General features: G+C 41.0%; 2 protein-coding genes across 2 annotated transcripts; both read left to right on the top strand.

The window, feature by feature from the left end:
- The first annotated feature begins 1,936 nt into the window (after nucleotides 1-1,936).
- On the top strand, nucleotides 1,937-2,804 carry LOC136509537 (uncharacterized). The gene has a single exon (XM_066504306.1). The coding sequence runs from the start codon at nucleotides 2,068-2,070 to the stop codon at nucleotides 2,572-2,574; it is 507 nt and encodes a 168-aa protein (XP_066360403.1). The 5' UTR covers nucleotides 1,937-2,067; the 3' UTR covers nucleotides 2,575-2,804.
- A 2,173-nt stretch (nucleotides 2,805-4,977) lies between these two features.
- Nucleotides 4,978-18,131, top strand: LOC136509530 (THO complex subunit 1-like). Its single transcript, XM_066504298.1, has 22 exons — nucleotides 4,978-5,087; nucleotides 9,908-10,137; nucleotides 10,308-10,391; nucleotides 10,569-10,643; nucleotides 10,939-11,029; nucleotides 11,179-11,324; nucleotides 11,424-11,495; nucleotides 12,459-12,531; nucleotides 12,642-12,707; nucleotides 12,849-12,895; nucleotides 13,005-13,076; nucleotides 13,195-13,323; nucleotides 13,400-13,465; nucleotides 13,719-13,760; nucleotides 14,648-14,764; nucleotides 14,857-14,939; nucleotides 15,307-15,373; nucleotides 15,858-15,929; nucleotides 16,084-16,134; nucleotides 16,697-16,756; nucleotides 16,853-17,002; nucleotides 17,718-18,131. Exons 2-22 carry the CDS (start codon nucleotides 10,009-10,011, stop codon nucleotides 17,931-17,933), a joined length of 1,908 nt encoding a protein of 635 aa, XP_066360395.1. The 5' UTR covers nucleotides 4,978-5,087; nucleotides 9,908-10,008; the 3' UTR covers nucleotides 17,934-18,131.
- The last annotated feature ends 1,006 nt before the right edge of the window (nucleotides 18,132-19,137 follow it).

Below are 19,137 nucleotides of genomic sequence, written 5' to 3'. Positions count from 1 at the left end.
AAGATGAAAGATGGAATGAAAAAGGAAATCTGATTGCTTACCACCTGCTTGAAAGTAGCATAGGTGCTTAGATAGAATGATTAGTTAATGAATCAATACGTCTATTAATAAAAATCGAATATAAGGACGCACAATTAATAATGCTTCGTGGAGATGCAATAAACCCACAAGCCAGATAGCCTTGCATATCTTTGGAGTCTTTTCTTTTCTCCTGTGGGGTAAGTCTTGCTGAGTATAATTGAATACTCAGTGTTTTATTCTCTCTGTTGTAGATGACAGGTGGAGGCTAGAGTTGACCTTTGTGTGTGAGATTCCTCTTGGAGGGCTCAGAGATGATTTTCTTTACGCTGCGATCGTAGTTTTTATTTGTAACTCTCACCAAATGTTTTTTATAAATGAAAGTTTTATAATCCGTTGTTATAGTTTACATATCAATGCTTTATCATGTCATGATTAGATAATTATTTTCGCTGTAATTCTGATCACATGTTTTATATTCCGCTGTTAAATTAAATTGTTCATAACTCTGATAACATGTTCATGTTTCGCTATTATAAATAATAAATATTATACTTAGATAATATGATTACATTCCGCTGTTATACAATTACTATTATACTCTGATGCGGTATTAAAAGTGATGTAAGAAATTGTTAAGATTGATGTAAACTTTATTTTCTCATTTGTGATCCTGATGGCAAAAATGTGGATTTTTGGGTTCTCCCTGTGGTGTGCCCGACGGAACCGAGTAATTTAGTGTGCTCCTTTGGGTGTTTGGTGTCTAACGGAAGACGAGCAGTCCTGAGAGACATTAGATTAGGCACTTCTGCCACACAGCCTCAATAGGAGTTTCATAGGCATTAAATAAGCTAGTATGGCATAGTTTAAATGAGGAGAGAGATGAAAATAGTTTTATGGGATGAAATGAATTTCATGGGGAATTGAGAACGAAATTTGTTTACACTGTTTTCAACATCAGGGAATTTTAAGAACAGAGCTATAAAACTTTCACGGAGACTAGCCTTATTAATCTTTAGATGGCTTAAATAATCCTTCTCCTTCAAAGCTTCCAAAATCAATGGCATCGTATAAAGACCGAATGGTCAAGAAGAGGTACTGGATCAGGCTCTAGAAATTTTGAAACAATAATATTGGTGTATATGATTTTCTACTAACCCCCCAATACGATGGTGGCACCTAAGACTACACAAAGCACACCAGTGAGTCTTTTTTTTGAACTGTACTAGTGAGTCTTTACTCTGTAGGGCGATCAAGAAGTCATCGTATTGAATCTACCGACCTTTACCCCCAAAGCACTACACACGTCACAAGATCTACCGTCCTAGACCTAGAAAGAAACACATATGAAACGATAAAAGAATATAGATGATTAAATCGTTTGGTACAACACAGCCTATAGATTCAACACCTTCAACACTTGATACATAAAGTTGGACACCTAATTTCCTCTCCACAATCATTGACGGAGGGCAACACCCCGAAGTTGACATCCTAAGGGAAAGTGTCCATGAGCACCTTTGCTCTTGCAGATAGCGACAATAAACATTGTTATGACTATCGTTCAAATCACCGCAGGTAAACAAATGGCATCAAAGATCAGTGATAATTTTTTGGTAGATTTATTTAAGCTAAACTTAAACAGTTTAAACCCAAAGAATTTAAGCATGAGATGGAGCCTTCTCATTCCTGCCACCGAAATTATTAAGAAAAAAAAAATCTTGTCACCGAACACGCCGTCAGAGAGAAAGGAGGCCCCTCTAATCCTCTCTGACCGTTGACTAGATGACCACACGTTACAAGATTATATAATCCGAGAGTACAAGGACCAAATCATAAAAATGCCGTCGTTCGGTCCCACGCGAAGACGGGGACCTCGTCTCGTGCTGGCACCGCACGGCAGTTGCCCCAACCCCGCCGAGTCAAGTCAAACGTCCCCAGCCTCCTAAAATTTCCCCTTTCCCCAACCAACACGACACCCCCTTCCGGCAATCCGGCCTTCTTCCCCTTTCCCCCGATTGCCCCGAAATCCGACGCGTCATTGCTGCCATGGCCGCCGCGGGCAAGCTCCTCCTCCTGGCTGCCGCCGTCCTGGCGGCGTCCCTCGTCGCCGACGCGCGCCCGTGCGGCCACGCGCAGACGCTCCTCGTCTCCTTCTCATCCCTCTCCAGGCCCAACCCGGACCCTACCAACCCCACGCCGCTCACCACCACCGTCGTCACCGTCCTCCGCGTCCGCCGCCTCGGCCCGCACCAGATCCGCCGCCCCGTGGCCCTCCCCTCCGCCGAGCCGGAGGTCGCCGTCTCGTCCGTCCAGGACCGCGCCAAGGACATCCTCGTCGTCGTCTCCGGCCTTCTTTTCGGCTTCGGCTGCGGCGCCCTCACCGCCGCGTCCATGTACCTCGTCTGGTCGCTCCTCGCCTCCACCTGCGCCTCCGGCTACGACGACGACGTCAACAGCGACGACGAGGACCAGCTGTCCGACTCCGAGAGCCCCAAGAAGGCCGGCTACGTCATCATCCACGACGCCGACGAGTACGGCGCCGGTAAGAATTAGGGCTGGGGATCCGTCTTTGGTCTTACCGGGGGCAGCCAAAGGATTCGTAATAACAAAGTGCATGATTGCTTGGAATTGTGCAGTATACACTGTAACTGTATGCACCTTTTTATGTGTGTCGCGTCTGATTCTCTCTATGTATTTCCTTTGGGGAAAGGAAAATTAAGTTACGAATGAATACGCTCTCGATGTGTTAAAACTGAAATGATGCTTGCCTTGTTACTGCAAAACATGGATCTTGTGGACTGCCGTAGTTTACAAAATTATGGTGCATTGTTCTTCCCACAAATCGAGGTGCAAGTGCAAGCCTGTGCAACAGTAGAAATGTGTAGAATTTCTCCCCTGGAGTTATATCTGGTAGGCAGTCTGGTGTGGATTACATTGCTCTAAATCAATCCAATTGTTTCCACACAGTGACATACTAATGTCTCAATCATTCCTATTGGAACTTGTATGAATGTGACCATGCAACCTCTGCAGTTTTCCTCTGAGCATTTTCGCTTTACCTTTCTTTTTAATGGTCATGAAGCATGTAAAATTGTTGTTTGTTGACTACACAGATTTTTTGGGGTATTTTACCAGTGATGCATAAATGTATGGTTCTCTGGTGTGGTTGTGGGCCACTAAATATTTACCCTGAACTTTTCTCCAGATGATGGGAGTTATTTGTTTGGTAGCCTATCTATTTTTTGGGCTTAGAGATACGATGTAGAATGGTCTGTGTAGCAAGATACTAATGTTTGTAGCATTTCTTGTTGAAATTTGTTCATGAATGTGACTGCTACTTTGTCTGCAATATCTCTGAGGTTTGATTTAGACAAGGCTACAAGGCTGGGTACAGTCTGAAGACATTGCAGTGTGTTGATTTCATCAAACAGCAACTAGTATAGCTGCATGCTTCACTTCTATGCCTATCTTCATTTTGTTTCATGGATCCTCTTACAGGCCCCATTTGGTGGAGGTCCTGCTGGCTCGGCTCCAGCTTCTCCGTGCACTAGCAAGGAGCCATTTTGTCTTTCTTCTCAAAATGAACTAGGAGCTAGTAAATGCACTATTTTATTTTTGCCTCACCAGCTCTATCTCCTCCGCGCACCTTAGCAAGGAGCCGGAGTTGTGCTAAATCGTGCTCTATGGCAACACCGTTCTAGTTGAACACCTTTCTAGTTGTGTTTATATATTTTGAAGATTGCTAAATTAACAATACAACATTACTGTTTGGTTAACAAAACTGACTCCAGTTACTTAACCTTGGATTATTTACTTGCTTTCTTCTCTACATGTCATGGAGCCTACTGTTGGGACAACTTCAATGGCTCCTAGGGTCTAGTTGTGTTAGCATATAGTTTATCAGAATGTTTTGGGATGCAGTTCAATCGTGAACTGTTGTATATAAATGAACTTTCCAATGAAACATTCTTCTTCGTTTGGGGCTGAGCCTGTTGATAAGTTGGTAATTATGTAATAGATGGTTGTGCCTCTAACCTTATCTGATCTGAATTAACTAGTTTCCTATTTTCAATTTTGTGGTTTTCCCTATCTTCTCTGACTTGAAACAAATTCTTATGGAGCAAATTGTATGTCACATTTTGTTTTTCGAACGAAGCATCTAGTAAATTACTAGTCCACTTTGTGGGTGTATGTTAGTTCATCTGGTACTCAAATGACCTTCCTGTGTGTATTTTTGCTGCTTATTTTTGTACTTGTTATTGATCTAGCATGTAAAGATTATTGCCAATGATGTGTAAACCTGGACAGTCTGCTGTTGCTCAGCAATTGCTCTGAATCATCGCCAGCAGTGAAGGGTAGTATCAACATTCAGAGATTGTTGTCTTCTGTTAGCATAGCTGTGTGTTTGTGTTTTTGGTATGATTGGAGCTTATCATCCTTGCGCTTAATGTTTCTGCTTATTTGGTGTTGTACTGCACATGGCAATGGGTTAAGAACTATACCCTTCGCATACAGAATTCTCAGAAAATATCTGACTCTGCTTCTGTAGAATGTGTCATAATGTTTTACTATCTTCAAAAGATTACCGATTTACCATTGGTACACCAACCGTTTTCCGGTCTTTGTGTGATTCTCTCGTGAACGCATTCTTCTAAACAAATAGATTAGCGACCTTAGCTATCTTTTTATTACGCATTGACAATCACACAAGCCTGGTAGTTATTTGAAATTTACGAAAAATTCTACCTGCAAGAACTGAAACACTTCCCTGTTTTTTTTTTGTGACATCTTTGTGCATTTTTAATGAAAAAAAAAGAAATGCCCAACGGGAAAGATAGCTTTTGAACTGGACCGTTTCCATACGTGATTACAACCTGGGCCTGGAGTCAGTTATGGGCCGCAAACCATGCACAGCTCAGGTGCGCGGTCCATCTGCCTTGCGCTTCTCCTTCCTCAGCTCCTCGGCCGGTCTGCCGCGCACGGCGCATCTGTTCCTTCTGCTCTGCGACTGCGAGCATCCGTGCTCGTATCGTAGTCTGTTCGTCGCCGCTGCTGCCGTCTGGGGCGAGAAATTTGCTATAATGGGACTTCAAAGAAGTCGTTTCGTTAAAATAGGAATCCTAACGTTTGCTTTTTTAAAATAGGACTTCAAACATGTGTTTCTTGTTTTTCATGACATTTGGTCCTTTTTAATCTCTTTTTTTATCTAAATATATGTATTTGTTCTCTGAAATGACTAGTTTACCCTTGAGTCATTAAACATCGTGCGTGGCTTTGGTAGCTGCCGCTACTTGCTGGCCTGGGCTAGCTGCCTTGTTGCCGTGGTGGCTGGCCCGTGCTGGCTGGCTTACTAGCTGCCGTGCTGGCTAGCTTGCTGGTTGCCGTGGTGGCTGTCTGGCCGACCGTGCTGGCCTGGGTCGCTGGCCGTAGTCATGGCTGGCTTGCCGTCATGTACAGTTATATAACAGCATGAATTAACAAAGTGATTCGTACACAATTATAAGCAATATATAATAACAAGAATTTAGCACAAACAAGTTCATCTCGTAAAACCATGTTTGTAGCATATACAACATAAACATGTTCATCTCAGAAGACAATAATGTAGTTCCAAACGAGATCAAAGTCATATGAAATAAATCTTGAGTTTACATCTCATCACAACTAAATTAACTCATCATCCAATGTGTAGCTTTCTCTTTGGAGTCATCTTTTTTGGCGGCACCACGGTAGGCATCCTCACGGGGCTAGTGATGTTGTCAGTTTGTGAAGATGTGCCATCTTCAAATAACATCGTAAGCTTGCTGCACAAAAATAAGATCGACAATTAGATGTATGGAAAAATAACTGTATAGTAAATGTGTTAATATTCCTTACCTTCTAGTGACCCTTCCTGGACTATCCCGTAGGATTTCTTCTCTAGTCGGCCTTCGTGGGGTGCTAGATTCTGCGGGCCTTTCTTTTGTCATATTCTTCCTAGGTTGCCTACGCTTGCTACAAGTAATGAATTAAATTAGTATAGGCATGTTCATTTTTGTTTCTTGATAAAGAAAAAACTTATTACCTCTTTTTTTAGTCCCATTGTAAGGGCACTTGGCACTAGCTTGCCTGTGACCTTTTTTCTCCGCATCTTTTGCAAGTCATAGGTCCTCTGATCATCTTCTATCCCTTTGCATTTGTTGGAATAGTGTCGTTGTCACATCCCTTCTCACCTTCACCCTCATTGGTATATTTACCTTTCTTCCTGTGTCCACCTTCCTCCCATCTCTTAATTCTTAGTTTCCTCTGTCTTCCAACAGGTAATTTAGCCAGAGGTGCACCAACTAAGAATGGTAGGTCGACTTGTGGCCATTGTGTTTTATCTATCATTGGCTCAATTTTTCTACCATAAGCAGCCCTGAATCTATTCACAGAGTAGTAGTCATGCACGAACTGTTCTATATTCACTCCCCTTTCACGGGTTACATAGGCCAATACATGTTGACATGGCTTACCAGTGTGCTGCCATTCAAGACAAGTACATGTCCTCTGGCGTAACTTGACAATATGCCTCATAGAAACGGCGCCGCTATGGTCCCACACATCTGCACTCCAGTTAGAACATGCCACAATTTTCAAGTGTCCCAAACCTCTAGTGTTTGCTCTTAGCTGAACCATAATAGCTGGGAGTATCCTGCCTTCAAGTAGCCTGTATGCAATAATTCTTCTCTTGTTCCACAGTACCATGATAATTTCTCTGATCTTATCAGCAAGGTCAGCAACCGGTAAGTCCTTATGGTCTCTAATCCAGTTATTAAATGACTCAGCAATGTTACTAGTTATGTAGTCACACTTAATTTCTGGATTGAAACCACACCTATACCATAATAGCTTATGATTGGCCTATAACCATTGCACTGCTGCAGCTGATTCAGTTAACATTTTTGCTATATTGTCATAGAAAATATCCTCTCTGTAAGCCCTTGCAGCAGGATATATCTGGCCAAACCCTCTAAATCTTTTCTTGAAGTTTCTGACCATATGATAAAAGCATTCCCTTTGCTCTGCCTTGGGGAATACATTATTCACTGCGTTCTCTAAGCCCTTGCAAGCATCAGAACAAACAGCAAGGAGTGGAGGATCACCTATAGCTTTCTTCAATTGTTCCATGAACCAAGTCCAGTTGTCTGTTGTTTCCTAAGCCATGAAGCCATAAGCCACTGGATACATCCAATTATGACCATCAACTACTACAGCTGCAGCCAAGTGACCATTCCACCTCCCATTAAGTGCTGTAGCATCTACGCTCAAATGAGGCCTACAACCTTCCAAGAAACCATCAATGCATGGTTTAAGGATACAGAAAAAACGGTGGAAATATACCTCACCATCCACCTTAAGAACATCAATCTCAACGACACTCCTATGACTCCGCTTCATCACCTCGGCCATCCACCTAAATAATAGCTCAAAACTTTCTGACCATTTGCCATAAACCTGCTCAAGAGCTCTTTGTTTACCCCGCCATACAGTGTCATAACCAATTGTACATTTATTATTCAGATCATTCTCCAACCTCGTTTGCAGTTCCTTAGTACCAATGTTTGGTTGAACTCTAAGGATATCCACAACCTTGCTACATACCCACTTGCAACTTGGAGTTGTAACCTGCATCCTCTGGCTAGACACACATTCATGTTTATCAACTAAAACGGTTACCTGCAAAACAAAAAAATGATATTAATTTACATAACAAGAACAATGAATGAAGTCATACAAAAAATTATTCACCTCCACAGTTGCGCAACCATCCAATTTGTTGCCATTTATCTTCCAAGGTCAAGGGCCAGTCATCTCATCACCAGACTTGCAATAAGCCCTATATCTCTTCTTACATGACTTCTCTACTCCTAAATGGAACTCCTTCTTGATGGCGAATTGGTGAACTGCCAGCTTAAACTCTTCTATTGTTGGGTACTGTGTCCCTACCTCCATGCATGGGTTGTTCTTGTCATATGAAATGACCACCTCACCTGGTACGTCGTCATTAGTAGGAATGGCAACACCATCAACATCTTCCCCACGGTCATTATCATTGCCTTGTTCATCCATTAGACGATCAAATCCCTGTATAGGTATATTTGGTGTGCCCTCATCTGCCAAGCCTAAAATCTCACACATCTGACTCTCACTAATAAGTTGAATTCGACCTTCATCATCATGAGTCTCAACTATTTATATGGTAGCCCAATCAACTCTTTCCATATTTTCCACATTATTTATTTGGGAACTGCATAATAGGGACATATCAGTGTAATAAAACAAGCACTAATTATATGTTTAATATAAATGATGTGCACTAATTATTTATTTGGGAACTGCATAATAGCGACATAAAGTAGACAGGAAGAAGATAACTATAAATACTTCAGATCCAACAACAACTTTGATTTTATTTAATATAAATGACAAGCAAACATATTACAAGTACAGGTTACTTTTATGAGCTGTGCACCAACAAGCCAAAGCTAGCAGCTCTCAAGAAAAATTATGTATACACTACACTACGCTTGCATATACGACACCCTTCACACTATAGCCCTAAAATTGTGGCAAATTGATACCTAATGTCATATAAAAAAAGTGATGGGTGAGTACTGTGGTTAACGCCCTAATAAATTCACATGTATCCCAAATAAATAAGTTATCACTACCTTTCCACTTGAAGAACAGGAAGGTTGTACTCTATTGCCGGAAGAGGAGTAGCAGGCAGCAGTGCTCTTGCTAGGACTACAGCATTGTTGGTGTTCTCCATGGCAAGCTGTGGAAGGCCATCAGCTGCTCCAGCCTGTGCGGCCAGAACACCAGGAGCCGCGCCAGGGCACTAGTAGCTGTGGCCAGACCACCATCAGCCATGACCAGGCCTCCAGCACCAACCTCGACGGGATGGCCTTCAGGCGCCGCGGCCAGCTCTCCTAGCGCCGCGAGATGGCCACCAGGAGCGACGTCGAGCCCTCCACGCGCCGCCGCGACCAGGGCACTAGGCGCAGCCTCGTCTAGGGCACCAGGTGTAGCTTCGTTGTCCATGGCCGACGGCCCTCCACGGACTCCGTCGGGCGGAGGCTCTCCATCCATGGAGAGGAGAAGGCGGCGTGGGGAGGGAAGGAGGGGCGGCGGCTGGTAGTTGTCTTTACCTATCTGCTTGAAAGAATTGCGATAAACGCTCAGATGAGATGAGCTCCACTACCTGTGTGGAAAGTACCCCGCTGATCTGGCTCGCCACGCCCTACATGCCGCGCCAGAGCGAGTAGTTCAGGTAGTCGCTGCTGACGCTATGAGGGTATCCGTCGGGGAGCAGCAGCTGGACAACAACATCGGCCAGGTTCTCAGGGCCGCCTCCCGCCTTTTCATCCTCGTCCTCCCGCTTCGATCCGCCCCAGCGATGAGATAGGAGGTCCAGGCTGGGTCCGGCACGAGGCGAGTGCGCGTGCCGCCCCTCACCTCCCACACGCCCCCCGCGTCATCTCCGGAGTTGCCGAGGGCCTCAGCGGCGCCGGACTGGAGGAGCAGGAACACGAGGAGGAACTCCGGGTGGAGGGCGAGCAGCGGGCGGCGGCGCGTCTCGTACGTGACGGAGAGGAAGACGTCGGTCTCGTTTGTTTCCGTACAGGTAGATGAATTGATAGATGAGATTAGACAAAAGGGTAATACGGTCATTAAAGAAAAATACACGTATTTAATAACTCAAATATAATTAAAAGTATCAAAATGTCATGGAAAACAAATTATTAATGTTTAGAGTTCTATTTTAAAGAAGCAAATGTTAGGATTCCTATTTTAGCGAAGCCACTTCTTTAGCGAAGCCAGTTCTTTGGAGTACCATTATAGCAATTTTCTCGTCCGGGGCTTGCCGCCGCTCTTCCGGCACCGCGTCAAAGGGCCGCTCCTCTCTAGGCGCCTGTTAGATCTCCCCAAATCAACCGGGCAAGCCTTACCGCCCACTTCACCATGGCGGAGCCCTCGCCGCCGCCGGCGTCGAACGCTGGCCTCCGTATCCTCCTGTCGAAGGACCGGCCGGCTCCCTCCCCTCCACCCACCGCCGCCGTCTCCAGCCACGCCGACCGCGACCGCATCATCGTGAGCTCCCACTCCCTCCCTCTCATCCTGTTCATGAACCCTAGCTGTGCAGTCATAGTAGAAAATTCATGCACTGCAAATCACCATGGAGCTTCCATCGAGGCGTTGGAAAAACTGTTAGTAGTGGCGTAGCTAGGGGTTGTGAAATGTGATCTCTTTGCTCTTTTCAGGGAGTTTTCCGGAGCGCGTTGTCTAGGAATGAACCCCCAGAAACATTTTCCCTTCAGACAGTTCAGGAAGCAATTAAACCTCAGGTATCTACGTTCAATCTGGCATTTGTGAATCTTGATTTGATGATGAACTGTTAGTGATTCATGTTATCATTTTCCTCTATTTTATTTGCTTGTGTTTTAGGTAACCTACCTATCTGATTTGACTTGTCGTTTAGTTCAGTTAATCATCTGATTTGACACGCATATCTCATTTCACAGAAGGAAACCGTGTTGGTTCTAGAGGAGAACCAATCCTTGGAAAATGCTCTTCGAACATTGCTGCAGGAGCTTGTGGTAACTTTCTATGTGGCTACACTGTCCTTTGATCTCACTTGATAAATTGGTTAGGGAGCGTGCATTGTTCTGGGTCATTGCATCGTTAGGAATACTATGGTTCTGAGCAGTAGGGTTTTAATGATTATTTCTAAAAGAAAACGGAAGGTGTGGCTGCATTTTTATTTGCAATCCTAGAAAATTACATTGATTGCTGATTCTGTTTTATATGGAGAGTGTATTTCCATATTTCATTTGCAATCTTAGAAACCAACATTGATTGCTGATTCTGTTTTTATTATATCTGTATTCTTAGTCATCTGCAGTCCAATCGGGTAAAAAGATCATGCAATATGGGAATTCCTTGGATAGTGGAGAAAGTAACTGCCTGATAACTCGCCTTCTTGGTCAGTTGCAGTTCTTCCAACATTCTTTGTTCGAATCCATACCTATCTGAGGACCTTATGGCATCACTTTCTCTTTTTTTCTTGAACACTATTTGGTGCCTGTGTAGCATTAGTTTCTGTTCTGAGAAAACAATGTTCTTCCATGATAGATATTGTGCTTTATCTTTGCGAAAGAGGGCATGTTGAGGGTGGTATGGTATTCCAGCTGTTAGAAGACCTAACTGAAATGTCAACAATCAAAGACTGCAAAGATATCTTTGGTTATATTGAGAGCCAACAAGATGTACTGGGGAAGGTAATTGTGATCCTTATTCTGTTTGGTTAGTTCTGGTTAAGTACAGAAGATGCATGTTTGTAACTTTGCTGATCGATTATTGTTTTGGGTTGTTTGTAGCAAGAACTTTTTGGACGTGGAAAACTAGTTATGCTAAGGACTTGCAACCAACTTCTTCGCAGACTATCGAAGGTTAGATTCAGTTGTTTTGTTGTGTCTACTCTTTGAAGTTTAGATTTACTGTTGTTCCCACATTTCATCTTGGTTAAGTGGCCATTTTGTTAGCCAGCTGATTAACTTAGTTATCCTGTATGTAAAAAGTAATACCCCCTCCCCACCCCCAACCCCACCCCCCCCAAAAAAAAACAACTAAGAGGAACTATGTGGCATTGCCAATAAGGAGAAATATACACCAAAATTGAAGTAAAAAAGGACACGAACCTGGGTGGTAGGCGTACCAACTGAGCTCGGCTCAGTTCCTAGCGACCTGGTCTATTAAACTGATTAATCAAAACTGAACTGTGAAGTGTGTTAAGTTAGAGATTTGCTAATATCCTTTGCTCTAAACTAAATGATTGATTGTACGATATCACCAAAATCTTGAACTTCGTGAACCAACTCTTTGTATGAACTGGAGTTTTTCCAGCACTTTTTTTGGCTGAAGAGTAAATTGCACCACCTAAACTTATTAGGTGTGCCACTTAAGGTCCAAATCTCCCTAATTAGCATAAAACTTGCCTATGTCACTTGCTACGCATGGCACCTAACATGCAGGGGGCATGACAGTGGTGACATTTCTTTTATGGTACTCCCTCCGTCTAGGAAAGAATGCAATTCTAGCACAGTGTCATGGTTTTGTATCTTAAGTTCGATCACTTATAGATAAAAAAATATCAATATTTATGATGTCAAATAAATATCATTAGATTAATTACGAAATGTATTTTTATAATAAATTATTTTGAAGCCATAAATGTGAATAGTATTTATTAGAAATTTAGTCAAACGTGAACTACTTTTGCTGGCACGCAACACATAGTTGCATTTTTTTTTCTGGACGGAGGGAGTAAGAATTTAGGGACCCAAATGCCATCATGGTGCATTTCATGCCTGTTGAACCAGCATTGATGTTCCCTTCATTCTTAAATATCTCAGGCAAATGATGTGGTGTTCTGTGGGCGCATTATTATGTTTCTAGCACATTTTTTCCCATTATCGGAGCGTTCAGGTTTGCATATTGTATATCCCTTTCACCATTCTCACGTAGTTGGTCTCTTATGGGTAAACTACGTATAAGTGTCTATGTACACCATTCATTTTGTTTGTCTACTTTAACAGCTCTCAACATTAAAGGAGTTTTCAACACGTCAAATGTAACCAAGTATGAAAAGGATGCTATGGATGGTGAGTATGACTCATCTATGTTAATACTGTAGTGTTTTATTTCGTTTATTACATGTGACCTCTGCAGATGAGTTGTTTTTTGTTCACATCTGTAATCTGTCTCCCTAAATGCTGCGTCCTCATGTATACTTTCGTTCTCAGGAATCTCTGTTGATTTCAATTTCTACAAGACCCTCTGGAGTCTACAGGTTGATATTTGGCACTTCTGGTTATTCTATGGAGTTGGAAATTGTCGCTAGATATCATACACTCTACATTTTTTGTTTAATGATCATTTCTTGAATATTTATGTACCAGGAACATTTCAGTAACCCAGCTTTGACTTCTACAAATGCAGCAAAATGGCAAAAGTTCTCTTCTAATTTGGCGGTACATCCTTTCATACAATTTTCTTCCAGTGACATGATTTATGTTCACTTTGCAATACTGTGTCCTGTGGCCTCATTCTGAATATCTGATACTAAGTTAATAATTAACTTCATTCCAGGTTGTGTTGAGCACATTTGAAGCTCAACCTCTTAGCGATGATGATGGAAAACTTAACAATCTCAACGAGGAGGAAGATGCCGCTTTCAATATTAAGTACCTGACTAGCAGTAAATTAATGGGTTTGGAGGTAAAAACTTTTGGGCAGGTTGCTCTACTTTTCTTTTATTGTTCACAGTTGTGATATAATCATTCCATTCTTTCAGTTGAAGGACCCAAGTTTTCGACGCCACATACTTGTTCAGTGCCTTATATTTTTTGACTATCTCAAGGTACATAAACTTCGGAAGTTGGGGTGATGCAATGACGGCATGTATTAGGCAATCATACAAGGCAAAATTCTATTTAATAAAAATGCTTAAGCTAATCTTCTATGTTGTACACCTACGCGCACTTGTGTGAGCGCATGTACTATAATATTCCCTTTTTCTGTTACAATACCATTTTACCGCTATTCATTTCATTTGACTAGTGTGTTATAGTCACTGAAGTGCAGACTGCTGACAAAGTTATTTTGTTCCTCAGGCGCCTGGAAAAAATGACAAAGAAGGTCCAACAGGGAGCATGGTCAGCACTGAGACTTTGACATTTTTCCCCCTTATGCAGTTATATACTTGACATGAACATTTCTACATATTTGTTGTTCGATATTGCCACTGTCAGTTCTCATGAAATCCTTTTTTCTTCTTAAGCATCTTGTGCCTGTATCACTAGACTGCAGAGAAGGGTTCTGTAAAATACTAAATATACACATATTTTTATAGTCCACAGCTTGATACTGTCCCACCAGTCTTTATACATGAAAGTTAAACCCTAAATAACAATAATCAAGTGCCGTTGTCCAAAAACATGTGAAGTGTTGGGGGACTATCTGATGGTTTAGGTTCTTCCATTTAGAAATGTCAAGATGCACTCAAAAGAATCTAGAATAGTGGTAACGTGTACTCTTCAGTTGACTAATAAAGTTACTGTTTTTTCTCCCAAAACAATGCCCCGCATACATCTTTTGTCTCCCATATCTCCGGCCCAGCTGAACTCAATCATATTCTTCCTGCTCCGTAAGTGAAGACAAGATTATATCCATCTCATCCATATGCATGGAAAATTTGCTCTTCCTCGCTACTCTCCTTAAATCCCATACGAAGTTTCATCCATTACAGTTACAGATGTTCTATACTTCTATCCCTGAAGCTTTGTGTGGGTTTAACACTAGTTTTTAGTAGTTGCTGATTTCATGGCTTACACTTACACCAAAGAAATTCAAATATTTACTTTTTATATGGATAAAAATAGGTGGCTCCATAGAGTAAGTTGTGGTTTGCATGGAGTGTATGCAGGAACAATATGATATTCGAATAGTTTGAACTGACTAAGCTAGTTCTTTCATTATTGATGGCTCTCAAACCATGGTTCAACTGTGAATAATTTGTCCCGTATATTTTCCCTTCAATCAGAAAGAGGAAATCAATTCTTGTGAAGAGCATGTTAAGAAGCTTCTGGAAATTATTCCCCCCAAAGGAAAGGAATTTCTGAAAAGCATTGAACATATTCTTGAGCGGGAGAAAAATTGGGTATGCTTTTTACTGCACATGGTTCAAGTTTTTTTACCTTTATTGTTGAAACTTACACAACCAATGGTTCTCATCCTTTATATCTTGAAAAGGTTTGGTGGAAGCGAGATGGGTGTCTTGCATTTGAAAAACCACCCTTTGAGAAGAAACCAGGTCAGGCTGGAGGTAGAAAACGGTATGCTACTTGCTTAAGGCACCGGGCTCACTGTCAGTCAATTGTTTCTATTGATTATCTCGTCAAAACTTGCCTAGATCTGTCTAGGAAAGGTTAACAAGAGAGAAATTATAATAACAGAATTGTATGCATTATTAAATTGTCAATCTTAAACTTATATCTAAGAAAGACCGTGTCCAATCATATTATAGTTTATGTTATGACTCTGCTAAGGTAAAAGAAAACATGGGGATATTTTGCACAAAATCTAAATCGTTAATGTTGCAACTTTGAAAGCTGATTGGTGTTCATTATTTCTACTTCCTTTTTATACTTTGCTTCCATGACCAGAAGTAAAGGTGATATTGCATGCTTTCTTGCATTGTAGGAAGCCAAGGTGGAGACTGGGAAACAAAGAGCTCAGCCAACTTTGGAAATGGGCAGAACAAAAGCCTGTATGTTGACATACATCTTCCCACTATAGTGCGAGTTATGAATAAAGTCAGCACAAATTTATAGTTTCGGGCCGTTGATATTAAAAAATATTCTTATGTTCCAAGAATCATTGCGCCACTGTCCATTTCTGCCTTTATATATATATACTTAATACTTATATAGAAATAACTTCAAGTCTTGGTGCCAGTCTATTTTCATTCTGTTAGTTCCCCTCTTTAAATTTGAACTTGTTGACTAGTCTAAAAATATCTAACTAGTTTGGCATCCCTAAGTGATTAACGCTATAAAGTAATGCTTGTCCCTTGAATTAAGGTTTAGATTTTCTTTGCATTGTTTGAAAAAATGTCAAGTTATATATAGGGCCCTTCTCCCTTAGTTATGAGCATTGCTACTTCTTTTCTTCTGTATTCTTTTACTGGTTATTTCTGTCGTACAATTTTCTTTCATTTAATCTAACCACTCACATCTTTATTGGAGCTGTAGAATGTTTTGACTGATCCTGACCGTGTCCGCATGCCATCAATTACGGAATATTGGAAACCACTTGCAGAAGATGTAAGCACTTTGGCTTTCTTGCATCTTTTTTTAATAGAAAGTTACATGGCACCGACCTTGATGGCTATTTTTGCACTTTGACCATTCATTCTTTTGCTGTAAACGAAGTTTTAAACAGTCTTGTAATTACAGTTGTACCTATCTTAACACGCAGATGGATCCATCTGCTGGAATTGAAGAGGAGTACCACCACAAAACTAATCGGGTAAGTTTGATTTCAGCTATGCTAATCACTCGATTACTGTTTTTTTTTGGAAATTATTTACTCGATGGGAAGTATTTCTCGAGCTTTCTATTGAGTTGATCAGGTGGACCCTGCTAGCTAATTATGTTCAAATTGTCAGAGCTCTCCATGAAGAGCCTTAGCTTGGACTGCTGTTATAATTAAGTGCTATTGAAAATATTGATGTCTTGTTAGACACAGCTGCTGGCACTTATTGTCTTATCGACACTTAGTTTTTTATTACCTTTTCATGGAGTATACTCCCATAAAAGCTGTATTGTGCTTGCATGTATGGATAAATGTTGAAATAGGAACATTTGCCTTCAACTAATACAACATTGAAACAACCTCCTGATGGCCTGATCCTACTTGCACATACTGCCATTGGTCACATGTCCTTGGAAACTATGATGGCTCCAGGCACATTGAAAAGAGTTTAGAAGAGGCCATTTTTTCATGGGCACTGGATTTTGGGGAAGTAGCATTACATGTTTGATTTGCATATAGGTAGTAGATTGGTCTAAGAGCAGCTTTTGTGTGACAGGTGTACTGCTGGAAAGGACTACGGTTTTCAGCCAGGCAGGACTTGGATGGATTTGCCCGGGTATGTGAAGCTTTGCAATGTAATTGTTTCATTCTTGAGTGCTAGTAGGGTGAAAGATTGAATGAATATGGATATTGATCACCATTTCCATTTCAGTTTTCAGACTACGGGATCGAAGGAGTTGTACCTTCAGAACTCCTGCCACCTGAAGTAAATGCCAGGTTTTCTTCTAAGCCTGCCGAAAAGGTTAAGCGGACGAGAAGGGAAGATTCAAAAGGCGCGTCAGCTCAACCCAAAGAGCAGCAGGTACCTCCACCATCTTCTTGACCATAACTTGTTGACAGGGACGGGCCTACAGTAATTCAAGGGTATTCAGTTGAATACCCAAATTTTTTGGGCAAAAAAAATCGTATATATAGTGTATACATGTAAATATATTGGGAAAAAAAGAAAATGCAGTCAAAACAGGATATCCTGTACAACAATCAGCCCAAAAACGAGATGTTCTGCTCCTTTCTTCTCCCCCACCCGAAGGCCCAGTAAGGCCAGCGGACCAAGTTCACACCCGCACTACAGCTACTTTGATTTGTGAATCACTTCTAAATTGGAATGAAGAGATATTGAGTTTGTGTGCAAATTACTCAAGTCTCCAATTTACAGTTACCTGGTCTAATTTACTATTCCCTAATTTAATTTTAGTATCGGAAAGTTGTATTTATAATTTGTAAGTTTTCTTACTATTTTGTTGTTTCATGGCCTCCATATATTCTGTATGTTTCTACTTTGGTATGTTGAATTTATGAAATCATACTCAACTGTGTGTTATATACTTGCTATATATTATACAATTAGAACTATGTGGTGTTATACATGCCAAATATTAGGATTTAGGAGTCTAGGTAGTTAAAAACAATTTGACACCCCTCCACATTTTGAATACCCAGGCCAAAAATTCTGGGCCCGCCTGTATGAATACCAACAATGGCATGTCTACATTGTTGCTGTGGACTCCTCTGTGCAGGTTGCCGCGACACCAGAAACCGACGGCGGTGGCAGCGGTGGCGATCCAGAAGAAGGGGCGGCACCAATGGATTCTGACAACGGCGCGGTGGAGGATAGTCAGAAACGGAGCCCAGGGGAGGTCTCTGGCCCTGAAAGCGGGCAGTGCGAGCCTGAGGCGGATGCTGATGATAACGTGAAGACTGAAACCACCAGTAGGGATGCCGGAGAGAAATAGCAGTAGAGTAGTATAAAGTGGGCTATGCTGAACCATTCTGCCCAGATTTTCGACTGACTGACATTGGGCATTTTTATAGGTACTGCGAGACTCGTGTTGAGACGTTTGTTAGCACATCCTGCAATGGCTACCCAGTGATGGATTTTTTGGATGTAAAGTGGCTTTTTTCGTAGCTTTGTGTGTAATTGTTGCCGTGCAGTAGCGTGTGTTGTTTGTTATATTTATATATATATATATATATATATATATATATATATATATATATATATATGGGAGAGGCTATTCAGTAGCCGGCTACAGAATAAGTTATTTTGTAGCCACCTCCATTTACCATAATTTTATATACTAATTTACCGTAATGTCAATACATATTTACGATAGTTGGGTTACTATAACACACGGGGGATATTTACCATAACGTTATATTAAACCACTTAGTAAGGAGTTACTATAATCTCGTAAATTAACATAGTAATTATCGTAACTCAAAGTGGCTATAGAATAAGTTATTTTGTAGCCAGCTACAGGATAGTAGTTATATATATATATATATATATAGGGAGAGGCTATTCAGTAGCCGGCTACAAAATAAGTTATTCTGTAGCCACCTCCATTTACTATAATTTTATATACTAATTTACCATAATGTCAATACATATTTACGATAGTTGGGTTACTATAACACATGGGGATATTTACCATAACGTTATATTAAACCACTTAGTAAGGAGTTACTATAATCTCGTAAAATAACATAGTAATTATCGTAACTCAAAGTGGCTACAGAATAAGTTATTCTGTAGCCAGCTACAGGATAGTAGTTCTATATATAGAACTACTATCGTAAATATGTATTTATATTATGGTAAATTAGTATATAAAATTATAGTAAATGGAGGTAGCTACAGAATAACTTATTTTGTAGCCGGCTACTGAATAGCCTCTCCATATATATATATATATATATATATATATATATATATATGCAGAGGCTAAACCGGCCCTCTGTCCGCTCGTCTGATCATATCATAATTTACAGCAGTAGATCTGGAAATGAAATTAGATTATTTATATTTATTTATTCTCCATAAATTTGAGATCCCGGCGAGCCTTTCAATTGGTAACAGGATCAAGTCGTGTGAGTTTGACATGTCGCATTAAACAATCAGAACAGTACTATATATATATATATATATATATATAT

This window comes from Miscanthus floridulus, chromosome 1 (assembly GCF_019320115.1).
Source record: "Miscanthus floridulus cultivar M001 chromosome 1, ASM1932011v1, whole genome shotgun sequence".
NCBI lineage: Eukaryota > Viridiplantae > Streptophyta > Magnoliopsida > Poales > Poaceae > Miscanthus > Miscanthus floridulus.
Note: the sequence above shows the minus strand (reverse complement) of the source record. Positions and strands in the feature narration are given on the sequence as shown.

What these genes read in the sequence shown, in the direction of transcription:
- LOC136509537 (XM_066504306.1), top strand. Translation starts at nt 2,068, where the DNA reads ATGGCCGCCGCGGGCAAGCTCCTCCTCCTGGCTGCCGCCGTCCTGGCG.
- LOC136509530 (XM_066504298.1), top strand. Translation starts at nt 10,009, where the DNA reads ATGGCGGAGCCCTCGCCGCCGCCGGCGTCGAACGCTGGCCTCCGTATC. An exon ending in AGGAAGCAATTAAACCTCAG is followed by an intron (nt 10,392 to 10,568) that starts GTATCTACGTTC and finishes CTCATTTCACAG; the next exon opens with AAGGAAACCGTGTTGGTTCT. An exon ending in GGAAACCACTTGCAGAAGAT is followed by an intron (nt 15,930 to 16,083) that starts GTAAGCACTTTG and finishes CTTAACACGCAG; the next exon opens with ATGGATCCATCTGCTGGAAT.